Source organism: Eleutherodactylus coqui, chromosome 2, assembly GCF_035609145.1.
Source record: "Eleutherodactylus coqui strain aEleCoq1 chromosome 2, aEleCoq1.hap1, whole genome shotgun sequence".
NCBI classification, from domain to species: domain Eukaryota; kingdom Metazoa; phylum Chordata; class Amphibia; order Anura; family Eleutherodactylidae; genus Eleutherodactylus; species Eleutherodactylus coqui.
The window spans coordinates 20535726-20554421 of record NC_089838.1 but is presented as its reverse complement, the minus strand read 5'-3'; the positions used below and the strand labels follow the sequence as shown (position 1 = coordinate 20554421).

Here is an 18696-nt window from a genome sequence, read left to right as displayed (position 1 = left end):
GCCATGTCAATGGAAAAATGAAAAAGTTATGGCTCTTGAGACGCAACTGCAAAATTAGTTGAAATTCAATGATTAGACCATTTTAAAAAACCTGCCCTGGTGGGCACGACAGGGTGGTAGGAAACCCGCCACTCAAGGGGTTAAGGCCTATTTACACCGGTGTACGCACATGTCAATTTTGTAAATACCGAAATCGATCAGAAATACGTAATCAGATTAGCTCCTTCGATCGGCGATAAAGTTACTGCTCATCCGCTGCAAAACCTTTGGTGTAAATAGCAGTCGTAACGTCTCGCTGAATAGAAAGCAGCGGCAGACGGGCGACTAGAGGCGTGTAAATGCATGCCGGGCGAATGATATACGAGTACGTCAGCGCTGGTCGCATTCTCATCGCTATTTTACTCCCCGGTTTTCAAAGCCCGCTAAACGCTGTAAAAGATACCGGTGTGAGAGCCCTAGACTGGTTTCACATCTGCGTCGGGACCTGGCTGAAAATACTAGCTGGGCGGTAAGTGGGTGGACGCAACTCTCGTCAATGGGTCCGCCCGGCGCTGTGCAGTTCTGTCCAGACACGGAACTGTTCGGCTGTAGGGATTCCACTTTACCGCCCCCCACCGGAGCAGGAAAGAAGAATCCCCAACGCAAATGAGAAACCACTCCCAAAATTCACAGGAGTACAGGACCTCTAAGTTGTATGGAACCATAACAACGGCTTCTAGGGTGTTCCAATTCCACCAATATCCCATTGGCTAGCCTCCAACTACTGTCACCCTTGCCACAATAGGGTCACAATAAACCCCAGCAGATCAGATGGAATATCCTAAAGGGGTTATCCCAAAATGGACTTTTAGCCATTATCCACAGGAGAGACCCCAACCCTTCTCATACTCATTACAACCCCACACCCCGCATGTGCCATGCCTCCAATGGACCTGCTGGAAGTAACTGAGCGCCTGTACGCTTCTATGTCCGTCAGCCCCACTGATAATACATGGAGGGGCGCTGCCTATGCTCGGCTGGTGCTCCAAGTCACGGGCGAACCCACAGTGAGGAGCAGAGACACGGGATGGGTGGGGGGGTCTCAGCAGCACCGGTCACCTTGTGGGTAGGTGCTAAAAGTGAATTATTGAAATAAGTCCTTTAATGATGGGACATCCATCTCTGTCCTGCGACAGCCAGCCCGCTGAAGGCCAATAACTGTCACAGTGTAATCTGCAGCTGTGGTTCCACGGAACTGGCTGCTAGCCAGTCATTAAGATAATTAGCATCAGGCTATTAATGGCCCAAGTTCTGCCCCACCCTCTAATCGTGATACACCCTTCCTCTGATGCAGGGCAAGTATGCGGACTATTAACTACATCAGCCACAACGCCTCCATATCCGGTTATGTGGACACTTGGGACCATCGTGTTCTCAGTGCTGCTAGAAGGAAAATGCAGCTGATAGCACCAATAAACAGGTTCATGGGAAACTTACCTCCATGCCTACCTAAACCTACAAATATATGAGCACCGCTGGTCACGTCACAGGAGCCAAGAATCTCTCCGATAGGGCAATGGCAAATACAAAAATATCAGTTTATTATAGAACCATTGCAATAGTAGCAGGACTCTAGATTTGGGGCGTACTGGTTCTCATTAAGGAGATCCAGCTGTCTATGGAGTCTTATTGGCAATGCTCCATGGGCAAAAGTATGCAAATGAGCTTCCATAAGGAATACACCCTTACAAGTGTCACCTGTTGGAGGTAGAAGCTACCCTGAAGGTCAATGTCTGACCCTTTAAAGAGATTGTCCGGTTCACAGACTGCAGATTCACCCCCCATTCTCCTGGCATCACCACTCATATCCTGGGCACCATGATGCCAGGTGACACTATAGGAGTCAGGTGACGTCCTGTGACATCATCTGCCACAACTAACACCAGGACAGTGGGGCTACAGCGCTGGAACCCTGGGGCAGAAGAGGGGCAGCTACTACACTTCTTGTTATTTTAAACACAGCTGGTAGTATCGGGGCAATGTTATTCAGCAGCGAGACAACCCCTTTAACAAGGCCTGCAATATGACTAGCTATATTAGCCAAACCAGACATCCCTCTGTACACAGCTGTTTTTGTGTAGCCTACTTGCCCCTCATCTGTACAGATCAGGGTTGGCTAGCTTGATGAAGCTTTGGTGGGGGAATTCTGGTTCTCATTAAGGAGACTCAGCTGTCTATGGAGTCTTAATGGCAATGTATCATGGGTAAAAATATGCAAATTATTAGTTCTCTTTCCAGAAGGAAGAAAATGGTCTTGTTAGTGCTCCCTATTAAAGGTAGAAGGTCGCTCCCCTGTTAATCCATGTTCAACCCTTTAAAGTGACCTTCTGGTCCTGGAGAAACAAAGATGGCCACACTGGCTTCTCTGACTACTTATGCACACTGAGCATTAATATACATCGCTCCTCCCTGCTCACTCCCGCAACTCACCACTCTCCTCCGCCGGCACCCGAATCTTTAGAGACGAGCGGGCAGGTACTCGTCTAAGGCACTACTCGCTCGAGTAGTTAGCGAGTACGCTCGCTCATCTCTAGTACCTACCTCTAACAGTGTTAAGGCAGCAGAAATGCAGTCCTAAACTCTCACTCACGACCTGAAGGTTGCAGGTTCAATCCCTGCTTGGTTCAGGTAGCCGGCTCAAGGTTGACTCAGCCTTTCATCCTTTCGAGGTCGGCAAAATGAGGAGGGTGGAAAAAATGACTGGGAAAGGCAATGGCAAACCACCCTGCATAACAATCTAGTAGCAGTCATAACTCGGTACTTGCATCAGGGGACTTTACCCCTACCTACCTCCCACAGGTGGAGGAATAGGAATGCGAGACTCTGAACGGACGAGAAGCGTGCAGTCTAGACAGGATGACGTATCCAGCTCATTCGCTTGGGCAAACGAGAAGTGTCCCGTGTAAGAGGGGCATTAGTCTTAGAAGTCTGCAGAAGATCCTAAAGACAAACAAACAGACTTAGGGAAATCTTCTTTATTTCTTGCTGATCCCTTTCTTCTTTCCTACTTACTGTAGATGGATAATGGGCTTAGCTGAGAGGTAAGGTTTAGCATGTCGGGTCCATTACAGTGGGGGATGGGCTCCTGCTGCAGTGAATTCACATGGGGCAGATTGAATGCAGTCAAAATCTAAAAAATTTATAAAAATTAAAAAAATGCATTGCACTTTAGAATTTTTTTTTTTTTTTTGCTTGCAAAACGCACAATTTTTCGAATGCAGTCTTTAGAGCATCCAAACCACCCGCCAGCCGGCGATAAGTCTGACCTGAGCTCTGTTAGAAAAGTGGCACCAAGGAAACATACAAGAACTCTAAATATTTCCCAGTTTTGCAGGACACGGAAGAGGATGAAAGAAAACACGATATTAAGCGAATTGCTGGCGATTTGTCGCGTATTTCCTGTATTTCCTTTCTCCTTTCATGTAAAAAGGGCAAATATCTTTAAAAGCAAAGTAGCAAGTAGTATTAGAGGCGGCATCCGGGCGCTCTGTGGGCACCACATTACTGCGCTCGCTCGGCGTTATACGGCTCCGTTCTGACAGATACCTTTCAGCTAGTCGCAGTTTCATTTCAGTCTACAGCTACACACCATAGAAAATAAGAATACACACTGCGGTGCATTCATAGAGCCGCCATACCGCGCACGGGAAATGTGCCGTCTGTCATTCACATCCCCGCATAGCACTTCACAGACTAGTTCAAAGGAAGAAAGGAATATATCAGTGGATTTCCACCAAGTGCGGCCACTGCTGCTCCTCAACGGAGAGCCATGCCAAGTGTTTATGTATATACCGACACCAGCGCAGAGCTAAGTGGTCAGATGTAGCAGAGCTCAGTGCGTCAGAGGAGGAGGAGGAAAAGCACAATGCCAGATTAGCTCTTTCTTTGCTCACAAAGCAATATGCAGCAAGCTCTAATTTGTGTGTAAAATCGCGCGGACGGCTTCCGTTGCAGTCAATGGAAGCCATCCGTCCTGCGATACTACCGTTGTGAGCACAGTAGAAGTATCGCGGGAAATCGCGTCACCGCCCAGCGCGTCACGTGCTGCACTGCGCATACGCGCTGGCTCATTGGCTGAGACGCTCGCGGCAGATCCGGAGAGGTGAGTATAGGGTCTCTGGGGGTTGCCGGGTCCGATTCCACTGCGAGATTTCGCAGTTGGAATGCGACCCGGCCGTGGGCATTCGGCCATATTGTCGTACCGAACCACTGAATACAGTTGTGGCATTTTTTTCCACAGTGTGTTTGCCGTAAAAACAAAAAAATAATAAAAATTGTGCAATTGTTTCATTTTTCCATTTCCTTCCACATTTTTAGAAGATTTTCAGTACATTACATGGTACCGTTGAAAAATACAACTCGCCCTGCAAAAACAAGCAGTTACGTCGACGGAAAAATTAAAAAAAAAACTTTTTTTTGTTGTTTTTTTTAAGTTGGAAGGAGAAACTAAAAATGAAGAAAAACAAAACTTAAAAAAAGGTAATTAAAAGGAGTTGTAACCAAATTTCAAGTTAGCCCCAATCCCCAAACTCGGGGATAATTTGCGATCAGAGGTGGGTCTCAGCAGCCCCCCACTGATCTCATGTCCCCCATCCTCCTCACTGCACCCCTACGGTGATGGGGAAGAGGTGAATGGAGCGCTGACCAAGCATGTGCGACGTCATTTAGAGTGACAATTAGTAATACAAGCCATTCATGTGCATGGGAACTGGGTCTGTAATACCAAGTTTGGCCACTACAATGAGAACAGAGCTGTCTGCTTTGCACAGAAATCAGCCAAGTATAAGAGCCTAGAAATTAGCTGACGGGCAGGGGGTCCCGGGCAGCAAAATCTTGCTGGCATATTGATGATCTAGCCTGTGGAGAAGTAAATAGTTTACAACTGGACAACCTCTTTAATGGCCATGTCATAAAAAAAGCGTTATAACGTGTCCATCCTGTGAAGGATGCCAGACAGCGGTATCAGTCACCCATAAACTATTAAGGTAACTGCTTAACTGATAGGTTTTATGCTTCTTTCACGTTGCGGTTCACCTTTGCAGCGCTGGTTCCGTCCTTCATACAGAACACCACATGGGGAAGGGACCGAACAGCACCATAAGGAAAATGTGAATTGGGGACCTCTCCGGTCTGCAAATCTCATGCCTCCATTGACATCCATGGAGGCCGTCCGTGCGGAATCCGCGTTAAAATACAGCATGCAGCGATATTTATTCCGCTGGCGGAATATGCAAGTTGTACCTGCAAGTGTGAAGGAAAATTTGAAAATACACGCCTTTCAATGCCAGCGTTGTAATCTGAGGGGTACCATCTCTCCTTAAGGAGAGTACCTGGTGGGTGAGCAAGGAGTCTTAGACAACCTTGCAAGCTCTTCTGGGAAAATATATGCAAATAAGGAAGATGGAGCAATACCTCTGCAGCGCCACCTATTGGATAGAATAGCACGGTCTGTTGCACTACTCCATTCACAGTCAAAAACATTATCTCCGGCAGAACGGAAGCCAGAAAGGCCTCCGACAGGTAAGTAGGGGCCTATGGCGTATGTGCTGAGAACCTACCGAGCGTCAAGAGGATGACAAGAGCGGATTGTGAGAGGAGCCCGGAGCACCAGCAGCCGAGCCTGGAGAGATGTCTGAACATGGAAATTAATCAATAACGCCATGTTCAAGATGCATCCAGACTGTCTGGGCCAAGTGCAGGGAAACTAAACGCTATCACTTTACCTTCTGTACATTAGCATTAAATTAGCAAGAGGAAATGCTTGTAAAACGTAACATATACATCCTAAATGGCTCTAATGAGGCAGTAAAGATTTGCAAGGCTATAAATTAAGCGAGCCAGTACAGTGAGAATATCTGGGAGAAGCGAGGAGCCGGTGGACCGGGCTGAGATCACCACGGTTGCCTTTATTTTGCTTTCTTTCTTTTTGCACGTCGCTGTAAATTCTGGTCTTGAGAGAGGCGGCGGTGGCGGGGAAGTGGATAAGAAAGACCTTTTTGATGCAGTCGCAGGGACAGATGACAGATTTGCAGCTGCTCCCGCTAACAGAACAAAGTCTTCTCTGCCAATCCTGCTGCAGGTGGCGATGCTGACAGATAGTCAAAGGAGGATAAATGAAGAAGGCGCTACGTGCTGGAGCCTAAGATCTGGCTGCCGTCCCCGGAGTAAGACACCAACTCGGGTAACACCGTGTATCCACAGGGACTTGTCGCTTAGAGGACTCTACATCTTACGGGTTCAGCGAGATGCACCTCACTATTACGCCTGTAAAGCGATGGGATCTGGGTCGCATCCAGGGAGAAGAGGGAAAGCAAAGTTTGACTCTTGCTATGGTGGACTTGGGTCAAGGTACCTTTTTAAAAATGGTCTAGATGGACAATGACTTGAAAGGGTTGTACCAAGGTCCACAGGATAGGGTATAACCTGCTCATTGGTGGGGGTTTAATCGCCGAGACCCCCGCCAATCTGAAGAAAGGGGGTCACATGTCCCCCGTTGTCCTCACTGCACCCCAAACAATGAGGAGAAGACCGGAGAGCTGGTTGCGCAAGCTCCGTTCACTTTCCATTGGCGTACAGAAATATCTGTTACGGTCACAGTCCTGGGTATTAACAGATGATGGTAGAGATCTCTGTATTGTCCCCTGATATATAATACATAGTTATTAGAGCGCCCCGTCAGCCAACTTTTTTCTAAACTAAAAAAGCTCAATTTTGATAACCTCTCTGGGTTTTGTAGTCCGCACATTCCAGTTATTACTTTAGTTGCCCGCCTTTGTACCCGCTCAAGCTCCAGTATGTCCTCCTTGAGTACTGGTGCCCAAAACTGTCCACAATATTCCATGTGTGGTCTGACCAGTGACTTGTAAAGAGGAACAACAATGTTCTCATCATGAGCCCCATGTCCTCTATTGATGATCCTATTTGCCTGTCACTGTAACAAGGGGGCATCCTCTGGGTCTAGAGGGAAAAAAGGGTTCTTTACTGTAAAAGCAGTGAGACTATGGAAGTTTCGAGGACGTGGATGCCTTTGTTGAATGTTACAATAGTCACTGATTACTTCAAAAGGGTTGTTGATCCAAGGATGATTCTGATTGCCGTGGAAAACTGGCTCAGCTTCATTGGTTTATTTTTGCCTTCCTCTGAATCAACATTGGCGAAAATGGGCTGAACTGGATGGAGGTGTTTTTTCAGCCTAACCTACTACGATACTATATTTGTATTTATTCTAGAATATATATATACTTATCTTTGTATATTTTAACACCTACACAGTTGAGTCACATTATTATGGCCACCTACTATTTTTGATTTCAGAAGCGTGTAGCCCATGAAGGAATTAACAGTTCGTGGGCTGGCTTGGTGGGCATATCAGCTGGGATGTGATCTGCTAAGACCCAGCAGCTCTGCCATGCCAGGTGACACCCACGACTAAAGGCCCATTTAGACACAAAGATTATCGCTCAAAATTCACTCAAAAGCCATCTTTTGAGCGATAATTGTTGTGTCTGAATGCGCTGCCATCATACACTGTTCGCATGCGATTCGTTCACCGTTGATTTCTAGCAAGCTAGAAATCAGCGATGACTTATCCGTGCCGCGGTGCTGATAGCATTCTTTCAGCTGGTATCCTGTTGGGACTTCCCAGCGGAATACCAGCTGAAAGCTCCGAGAACAGAGCAACCGTCAGCGCTCCTGCTGTTTCTCGGAGCTATCAGCTCAGCGGGACACTGCTGATTAACAGCTGCTTTGTTCTTGCAGTTAACAGCTGCTGTTCTCGACACCATCAGTGGTGTCCTGCTCCGGCTGCATTTAACTCTTTAGGTAGCTAATTAGCTACTTAAGAGTTAGGCAAAGATGATCGCTCAAAACTGTCATTCAAACTGCCATTTCAGCGATCATCTTTCAGTCTAAATGCCCCTTAAGTGATCGTCAGGCCCAATAGAGGAAACAGCACTGCTATGCAATTATAAACCGCTTCTGTCTTTTCCTGCAGTTCCTCACCCAATCTGCTACCGCTACATTGTATAGCAGCTTGAAACCTGCACCATATTTTTAGTGTGGCGAAGGATTAAAGCCCAGGACCAAGGGCAATATATTTACAGTGCTTGGCCTTTAACGGGTTAATAAATTTATAACGCAACCAAGGTACACATGGGGCTTTTTTCTGATTTATATGATACACAAAGACCTCACATTTTATCCACCTTACAGCGACTCACCACCCCGGTAATTCACGCGCAATGACAAAGATGAACATTATCACCTCACTTATGCAATACAACGACCAGATGGAGTCCCTCATTTTCAGCGATGGCGCCCCGTTAGTCGGAAGGCGAATAGGCACAATTGCAGAATTGGTAGAACCAAAAATCCCCATGCAAGGAGTGAACCAGAGCGCGACTCGGAAGGTCTTCTGGGCCCCGTCTCATTGCAAACCGTACAGGCTGCTGTTCTTTGTGGAGTCCACAGTAACCAACCTCTCCTATCTGGACATGCAGGGAAGAATTAGTAAATGCCGCAACTGAAGGATAACTCCAATGATTACGTCTACCAACCTACTTTCACCTTTGAGATCGCCCCTCCTTCAGCGCCAGTCGGGAAGAGTGAGAAGAAAGTTGCAGTGGTCCTCATGTTCACCCAACTTAAGTATGTACGATTTTTCCTTGCGTGGCAACATCAAGGATAAAACCTACGTGCCGCCACGTAACCTTGATGGATTGTAAGAATTCAGGAAGCCGTAGAAACGGTGGCGCCAGACAAGCTAGCGGTTTGCGTTGGACTGACGTTTGTCGAGCTCACAATGAAGCGATGTAATGTGGACACAACCTGGAATCCTTGTGCATCATATGACTCAGAAGAAAAAAAAAAAGAATGTTGTTCGAATTGCGTAGGTTTGAGCGCTTTGATGCAGAGACGTAGATCTTCGCGGTCACCTGCAGTGTAAGCGTCGTCCTGCCAGTCCTGTACCCTGCTGCTGCTATTTCCTGGTCTTCGCTAACATAATGGCGCTTATTGTGCATCATCAACACTACGAATCCTTTTTTTTTTCTTGAGCGCGGTTACTTACCTTAACCTTCACGGATGCCTGTGAGGCAGCAGTCAACGGGCACCGGCAGAGCTCTGGGTCGAGGCTGCAATGCTCATTTGCAGACATTGTCATTGTGCTCGGCTGGAGCTAGTAAAGCGTGAAAGCGCTCAGGAAGCCCCGGGGCAAACAATTAACTTCATTATCTCAAATGAGGAGACCCCAATGAGAAAACCGTGCAACCTTCATCGCACAACATGCAAACAAACTGTCTGTGTGCTGCGCAGAAAACCGCACGTTTGCATCTACAACTCTTGTGCGAGACTCGCATGAAAATGGGGCATATTGTGATTTTACCATTCTGTGTAAATAGACTCGTTGCAAGAAACGTGTTCTATTTTTGTGCAAGTTTAGCGCATCTCGCAACAAACAAAATTTGCTTGATAAAATCAGCCGTGTTAATACGGGGTTAAGGCTGGCGGGATGTCATCATGTACGAAGAGAGGTATCGACTCGCGGGACACGGACACTATGGTACTTCTTTACATTTTAATTCTGGGCACCGCTTCATAAAAATGACGCTTCAAAGTTAGAAAAGGTACAAAGAAGATCAACAAAAATGAGAAGAAGGTTCACTCTTTATTGTAAGAACTGTGAGTTTTTCGAGCAGTCACCTCGGGAGCCGGTCACCGAGTCTCAGGCGACGGCTTCAAAGCAGGCGTCAGAACAAAAGAACAGGAACGCTTATGGAAATGTACAGAATTCCTGTCTGAATGAGGATCCGGTCTGATCACTGCTCGGGATCAGGAGGGAGACTGCATCATCCTAATAGGTGGGTTGTTTGTTTTTTTTACCATATGGATAAACGGGGTCAAAAAAAAATATATCCTAAAGTTTACCTTCTCTGATCCCATTAGAAGAGGGCTAAGGCCTCATGTCCACTCGAAAAATACAATCCGCGCAGAAGCGGATTCGTTTTACATGGTATTTTTTTGCATGCAGATATCCGCACACATTGCTATCAATGTGATAGCAATGTTGCCGAGCCGCGCAGAATCCACGGCAGAATGGAGCATGCCACGTTTTTTCTCCAGCGCGTGAAAAATGCAATTCTTTTAAAATGCCATCCGCGGGTGCAAAAATCAATTTAATGGACCGCGGATGGCCAATGATTCCCTATGGGCAACATCCGCTGCGGATTCTGCAATTCCATTTAGCTAGTGGACATGAGGCCTAAATCAGACTGCAGATCCCCGGATATTCATATGCTTGGCTGCAGATTTCGGTTCCGGGTTTTGACGCAGAAATATACAGGTAAATCAGAGGCAGGTAAATCCACTGTGTCAACATGGCCCCATATACATGCCACCAGATATCCATGTTAGGGGTACATTCACATTAGCAGAAATGCTGCGGAATTTAGGCAGGGGCAAATTCCACAGCATGTCTACATAAAGAACCGCGACAACTTCCAGCGCTTAGTAGCAGTTGTCAGGTGACGGCTGTTTCGGGCGGGAGTGAGGGGTTACTGATTGCCAAGTGAAAGTAGCAACAGGCCGAAATCAGCTCCAATTGGGTGGAATTTGACTCTGTTTTTGATGCGGAAATGCTGCAGATTTTGCCACGGAAAAGGCACAGCATTTCTGCTACATCTGAACACAGCCTACAACTGAACCGAAAGGAAGCCATGGCTTCTATTATTTTAACGGATCCGGTGAAAAGGACCATTCCCTATCAGTTTGTCTAGGCTCACATCCATTTTTAACGGACCCGTCGGTTAAATGGACAACAGAACCAAGCTGAAGCCGCTCCGCTCCATCCCCCACTGACTATAGCGTTAGTTAGAAAAAAAGCCAATTTCGGCTAAAGATCCGCTGTAGTCTGCGCTAATTTTTGCGTTAAGAAAAAGGAGAGCAGATGGCAGCGGATTGGGCAAAACGGAAGCTCAGAAACCCCCACTGAAATCAATGGTAGGGAAAAGAAAAAAAAAAGTTCTCTTCCGTTTTGTTTGTCCTCTGATGGGGCGGCAGAACGGAAAACAGAAGCGCTGATGCGAACGGCGGTTATTTACCTGGCAGTGGGTGTGTTGTAGTGCGAGGAGGAAAGAGATAAGGAGCCGGTCCAAAGTTTAAAAAAGCAGTTTATGGCTTTGTCAACCTACAAGTCGCAGCCGAAAGACGACGCCATATTGGATTTTCTGTCAGTCAAATCATGGCGGCAACGCCAATTGTTTCCTGTGGGAGAAAGGCAATACGTTAAAGCGACTTTGTGCCGCTGTTGGAAACGTTACAAGACGCGCTGCGCAGCTTATCTCCCCATTGGAAACAACTGACGTTTGATCCCACGAATCCAACTTTACAGCTTTTGCGCTGAACTCCTGTCATCGTGGAGTCCAACCCATAAACGGGGCAGATTCCACGAAACAACATCACCCCCCATCTTCAGGATAGAGAATCGGCGCAGGTCTGATCACAGGTAACCCCACCAATCCCAAGAACAGTGGTACCGGGGTCCACAAATAAATGCAGCGGCGAATACACCTGCAAGCACTCCATTCATTTCAATGGGACTGCTGAAGATACAGGCGGCCACGGAAACGTAGGCTGCATCACACGCCAATGAAAGCTGTCAGAAGGAAAAAATGTTGCCCCTAGCAACCAATCACAGCGCAGCTTTCATTTTACCTCAGCAATATAAGAAATGAAAGGTGCGCTGCTTTTGGTTGCTATGGGCAACAGAGGCAGATTACATAACAGTGTGGCTCCGGCCTACTTTGCTGAGGCCCACCTTGTAGCCGGTTTCAAGCATCTGGCCGCCTCCGGCAGTCCTGCTGTAATGAATGCAGCGGCGGGTTGTGTGGATGCCCACCGCTCCATTACTTTTGGGGCCTTCAGGACCCCAGTATTTGTGATGGGTGGGGGTCCCAGCGGATGGGCCCCAACTGATCAGTTATCCCCTAACGTTGCGCTAAGGTGTACGCAATTGCACTTCTGCCCACTTGAAGCCGACCCAACAGCTTGCGTTATGATAACAGGGAATAAAGTATTAGGAGTACATGATTAATTCCTGATGGAAGAAAAAAAAAAAAGTCTGCAAAAAAATTACAAAAATATGATATGTAATAAAAAAAAAAAAATACAAAAAATTCTTGAACATAAATTACTACATAGAAAAAAGGTGCACGTATTTTTAGGCATCCACGCGACTTCCATAACCTGTAACAACTGGATGGTATAAAAAAATAATAATTCCGATACATACTCCCAACACAGCGCCAAAGAACAACTTTACATCCAACAAAAATGAAAAAACCCAACAGAGGAGCACATCCTGCCTGAAGGAACGCGCTATGCAAATCATCTGTCATTACCGAACATCAAATGTCTCCAAAATGCCAACGAATGCCAAGTATTCAGCGCAGCGCTATCCCTCACCTGCCCAGCTGGCAGCAGCTAGCAATCACTAGAGGCGGTCATGTAGAACGTGCCGGACCAGATAAGAAGGGGTCATAGGACAACGCTGGAGACCAAGAGTCACCTTGAAGTTTTTGGGATCAACAATACAAAAAGTCGGTACAAAAATGCAAAGAAAAAAAAAAAAGTTCCAACAAGGGTGCAAAAATACATAAACTTTTGTAGTACTAAGTTGTTGCTGATTGGCTGCTAGGATTTGTTCGCATGACCATGTAGAACACAGCCCAGGGGGATACTAGTTGTCATCGAGGGCAATGCTCCATGGGAAAAAAGTATGAAAACTGGTCGTCCTCCAGATGGAAGAAAACTCTCATACCAGACTGGTCACATGGGAAGTTGTATGCTACACAATACAGACCACTGCTCCCTGTTATCAGCCATTTCAGGCTGGGCAGAGGATGCTATAAGTAACAGGCAGTAGGGGAAGATTTCCAATCCCAAAATTAAATCTTAAAGACTACCTGCACTTTTGTGAAACTTTTGATGTGTCAGAGAGCCATGTCAAAAGTTTGGATGACATGGCCCCCCGAAGTGGAGACCCACCTCAGCTCTCTATGCTGCTCCTCCTGGTAGCCGAAGATGGCCTCATATAGAGCTAGTCTACAGACATCTAAAGAGGACGTCTTCAGCCAAAAGCTAAGGGATCAGTGCTTGGGTGGGCGCTGTAGCCCCCCGTTGTAGGATCAGCGAGGGCCTCAGTGCGAGACCCTCACTGATCAAAACTTTTGACATGACTGACAAAAGTTTCACAAACTGCAGTAATTTAACCATTTGCAATCCAATTTTGGATTCAGGGTTTCCTAGGGGGCTTTCTCTTTCTGCTATTATACAATAGCGACATCTGCTGGCTTGAGCCAGTACTGCAGTATGGAACATGCTGGAGAGGCCCTCGACAACACAGCGGACAGTAATATGCAGTAAGAATACCCTGCCGGACATCTTCCGACATTGGAGCTGTACAGCCTTCAATCAGAATGTCTTTAGACGTCAGACAGTGGATTGGAAAGGGTTAAGGGTCTGCGCACACATGATGGTTTCTCTATTGCGTATTTGCATAAAATGCACCTTCTGTCTCCTCGTTTGAAGAGGTGAAATCAGTGTGAAAATCCGTAACAAACTGACCTGCTGCAGAACATCCGCACCGGGGGCCAAATCTTACAGATATTTAACGCACGGTGTGGATGAGATTTGGTAAAACAGCTTGTACCGTAAAGACCGCTGATCCTCCATGTGGAAAAACCATCATTTGCGCTACGTGTGAACGCTCCCTACGGCGACGTGCAACAGTAGAGACTCGCTGAGGAAATTTGCACTTACAGACCCTCATTCACGGGGCTAGACCCAAACCAAGTTATTACACCCCCGCCCCCCTTCCGAGATGCACATTTCACATCCACACGCAGCAAACGCTGCGCAGCGCTGACTACGGCGCCGACTCCTATTCTAATGAATGGAACGGTTGTTTGTTGCAGGTTCTACATCAAGTTACGCCGCGTGAACGCGACTTTAGGGATGTGTTCCCACGTAGCTGGTTATGAAGTGGATCTGCAGCAGACTTCACCCTTTCAATTGGAGGGGTAAAAACTCCTGCAGACCTGAATCTGCGGGATCATCTGCTTCACGCGACCCCGACAGTAGATTCCTCAGCCATGTTCCACACCAAACAAGCCACAGTGAAATACGGTACAATACATGTCAATGGAGCTGTCAAAATCTGTGGGAACAAGCTGCGCAAATTTCAGGCCACGAACAAAAACTCTCCGGTGGAGACAAGCCGTAGAGGATGTACGGATGGGGCAGGAAAGGGTGCCACTGATTAGCTACATCCGTAATTACCAGAAGGGGTCATCCAAGTGAATAATCCTGGTACGTATGGTCTATAGCGGGATACGGACGCCATACTTGGTTAGCCCTTCACAACCAAGCTTGACCCCAAAATTTATCACCTGGCATGGTTATGCATGGCGCAAAGTAAGCGGCTGCCCAGCACATCTGGCGCCAAATATCTCAGGGAGAAATAACCAGGATGAACGCCAAACTGTTCCGTTCTCATTTCCCCATAAATCCGGCATCCAATTCACCAGAAATTCCAATAGTCCGGCATCAGAAGAGGCGAGGGCGATATCACGCTCAGAGGCAGCATTTACACGTCCAAGAAAAAAAAAACCTGTACGAGCCCTGGGTCGCAACGTCCGCACATGATGCAAGTTGCGCTCAAGAACCTAGTGCGCAAATCATTAGAAGTCGTGACATTACAGCCTACGTGTCAGTTCGCCCGGGTGTATGCGGGTTTTGACCACGCAAATACGCTGAAAATTGCAATTGCTTACTTTTTTTGGCTGCTCCTACAAGTGTTCGCGCACAAAAATGCGCCAGACATTTACGCATGCAAAAAAGAAAAAAAACACACAGAAAGGCCCAAATACGCAGTGAATACGTAGGTTTCTTGCGTATTTGCGCTGCCCATTCACTTCACCTATTTCGGTGTGTAATGTGAACCAACACAGGACAACTTGCGACCGAACATCGCGTGGAAAAATACGCACAAGTGAACAAACCCGTTGCAATGGATGCGCTCTACTCACCGCGTAATATGCTGTGTAAAGCCTGAACGCGGCCCTTAAACTGGCGTTATTTTATACAAGTGCATTGTGTTTTGCGAGAAAAACACACCGCTGTACGCGCGAGCTTCACTGCGTGGAGAGGGAAAAAAATTAATAAAATTGCGTGTCGTTCCAATACATATAGTGATGAAACTTGCATAATATTGCGTGAAGTGCGATTTTCTGCCTCCCATAGGGAACAATGCGCGGAATCGCCCAAAAAAAGGACGTACGCATTTTTTCTATCACACGGTATAAAAAATAGCGCATGTTAATGAGTTCTATTTCCAGGTAAGTTCTGTGCGTCTCGCCGGTGTGAACCACGAAACACGCAGAGGAGGAGCCATTGTCACTCTGCACATCCACACCCCCGGATCTAGGAAGGGAGCTTTGAAGTTAATGAGAAGTCAAACACAAGACAAGTGCCCACGTCAGCATTGGCACACCTGTGCAGGGAGGACGCCGATACCGCTTTACTCCTCACAGACAGCACCGCACTACTTCCACAAGTCATCAAATCATCTTCAATTTGGGGAAAACACCAGAAGTGACTTCTTTGATAACGGAGCTGTGCCCACAGGATGGGTACTTCTCTTACCCACTGAGGCTGTGAGATCTGATGAGGAGAAGTGCCCACTGCCCGCAGTTAGCAGGGGTCTCTAAGTGTTTTTCACCATCTGAGGTGTACATGAAGGAGAGGGCATGGATTTCTCTGTAGAAATTGTGCCCCCCGATGCCACCACACTTCACCACCACTCCTGGGCAAAAGGTCTTAAAGCCAGTTCACCAGAGTGACCATCACATCATTCCCTTCTCTCTTGTTGCTACAGCTTAGATGCCCGTGACACATGGGTCCTCTATCATCTATTGGTACTGCCAGCAAGGCAAACAAGTCATCTCTGCCAACACTCCTGTGATGCCAACTACTGCCAAATGACAGATTTCTGGAAACCAGGAAAGAAGCTGAGCGATTAACGATGACGGACGTGTGAAATAGACTGAATAGTCATTAGAGGGCAAATTTGTCCTGCCCACATGCAAGCCGGGCACTCACACACAGAAGCAAGTCAGGCGCTGACTATGTGATCACTAGAAGCTGGTCTTACTGGGCGACTCAGCTGCCATCAGTCAGCTCTGCAACAGCAAGGAAGCACCACTCCCCAATGACAGGAGCTGACCTCAGAGCTGACAGCCGCCCCCGCCGGGCATTCTCCCCCAGAGCTGACACTCACTCAACTCCAGCAGTGGCTAACACAACTGCTCACAGTCGCCCCCACTGGCCCAAGAGCTGGAGGGGCTGCAAAGTGCTGAGCGCCTGCTCTGCGGGCCACCCTCACTGTCAGCTCTGCGGGCCAGCCGCACAGCACCCTGCGGGCCACTCGCTCAGCACCCTGCGGGCCACCCCGACTGTCAGGTCTGCGGGCCAGCGGCTCAGCACCCTGCGGCCCCCCCATGACTGTCAGGTCTGCGGGCCAGCGGCTCAGCACCCTGCGGCCCCCCCATGACTGTCAGGTCTGCGGGCCAGCGGCTCAGCACCCTGCGGCCCCCCCCATGACTGTCAACTCTGCGGGCCAGCCGCTCAGCACCCTGCGGCCCCCCCATGACTGTCAGCTCTGCGGGCCAGCCACTCAGCACCCTGCGGCCCCCCCATGACTGTCAGCTCTGCGGGCCAGCCGCTCAGCACCCTGCGGCCCCCCCATGACTGTCAGCTCTGCGGGCCAGCCGCTCAGCACCCTGCGGCCCCCCCATGACTGTCAGCTCTGCGGGCCAGCCGCTCAGCACCCTGCGGCCCCCCCATGACTGTCAGCTCTGCGGGCCAGCCGCTCAGCACCCTGCGGCCCCCCCATGACTGTCAGCTCTGCGGGCCAGCCGCTCAGCACCCTGCGGCCCCCCCATGACTGTCAGCTCTGCGGGCCAGCCGCTCAGCACCCTGCGGCCCCCCCATGACTGTCAGCTCTGCGGGCCAGCCGCTCAGCACCCTGCGGCCCCCCCATGACTGTCAGCTCTGCGGGCCAGCCGCTCAGCACCCTGCGGCCCCCCCATGACTGTCAGCTCTGCGGGCCAGCCGCTCAGCACTCTGCGGGCCCCCCATGACTGTCAGCTCTGCGGGCCAGCCGCTCAGCACCCTGCAGCCCCCCCTGACTGTCAGCTCTGCGGGCCAGCCGCTCAGCACCCTGCAGCCCCCCCTGACTGTCAGCTCTGCGGGCCAGCCGCTCAGCACTCTGCGGGCCCCCTGACTGTCAGCTCTGCGGGCCAGCCGCTCAGCACTCTGCAGACACTTGTGCGGGACAGCCGAGAAGTTACCATGGAGACCACTTACCTGTCCGTCCCCAGTGCTGCTGCCCTCCAGCTGCCGCTCCCGGTACAGGGACCACAGACCCACGTTGGGCAGGAAGAGCAGGGCGGCCACCCCCAGCCCCACCGCCTGCAACAGCCGCTTCTGTCTCCGCCGCATGGGAAGCAGCCCACGCCCTGTCACCAAACTCCGCACCGACAGCCCCGGACACCGAGCACCACCGCCGGCCAGCTACATGCACGGAGCTCCGCCGCCACCGCCGCCGCTGCCGGGAGAGGGCGGGGACACGCTGCGCACTCCCGCCACCTCTCAGCAAGCGCGCCCGAGGCTGGACACGGAGCCGTCACCCAGCCGGCCGCTAGAGGGCGCTGCGGAGACAACCTGTAGCTGCTGCGGAACTACAAGCCCCAGCAATGTGCGCGGATAGCAGCCGTGGAGATAATTCAGTTGTCTGTAAACTAGAATCTAAATGATTTTAACTTCGTATTTCAAGTCCTCGTCATTTTAAGCCCCCTGCTTGCTGTCAGTGAATGGAGACATTCTTCCTAGCTCCCAATTTTGCTATGGAAATTAAAGGCACAAACACTTCGTCCGCAGCAAGTACTCAATGCTGCTCCATTAATTGCAATAGGGCTACGGCAATAGCCAAGCATAGCGCTGGGCTGTCTGTCTGCTCCATTGCAATGAATGGCGCAGCGGCCTCGCATGTGAAATCGGTAGAAGCGTTCCTGCATTGCCAAATAGGGGGCCATTCTCTGGATCGGGGGTGGCCCCGGCAGTCGGACCCCCACTGATCTATCAGTTTTCACCCATCCAGTGAGAACTTATAAGTTCACCCAATACCCGGACAACCCCTTTAACTTTTTAACTTCATCCTGCTCAGTCCCATTCCTATACCAGGCGCAGCGGCTAGGCACTAACTGGTATGGGCTGAATGACAGCGCAATCACCCAAGCACCGCTGTCACTGTGGTCATCTGATCGGCAGGGGTGCCAAGTGGTAGACCCACAACGATCAATTATTGATGACGAATCCTGATTATTTCAGGAACACAGCGCCGATCAGTATTTATTTCAGCGGCATAGAATACTTTATTTCAGGGGACACAGTGAGTGGCGCTATTTTCCGGTCGCAGAATGTGGGATGCTATTATTTTCAGAGGAACGAAAGATATCTGGGCAGCAAATGCAGTAGAAAGAATTAGCTGGAGAAGTCATGGAGGTCTGGAGCAGATGGAGAAGAAAAGAAATAGGTCTAACT

General features: G+C 49.1%; 1 protein-coding gene across 2 annotated transcripts in view; it reads right to left on the bottom strand.

Moving 5' to 3' along the window:
- GALNT10 (polypeptide N-acetylgalactosaminyltransferase 10) overlaps positions 1-17726 on the bottom strand; it is a 137283-nt gene extending 119557 nt beyond the window's left edge. For both annotated transcript variants that reach the window (XM_066590449.1, XM_066590450.1), the window contains exon 1: positions 17461-17726. In XM_066590449.1, the coding sequence (XP_066446546.1) occupies positions 17461-17595 (135 nt within the window). In that variant the 5' untranslated portion in view covers positions 17596-17726. The remainder of the gene's footprint in view (positions 1-17460) is intronic.
- Positions 17727-18696: the final 970 nt, after the last annotated feature.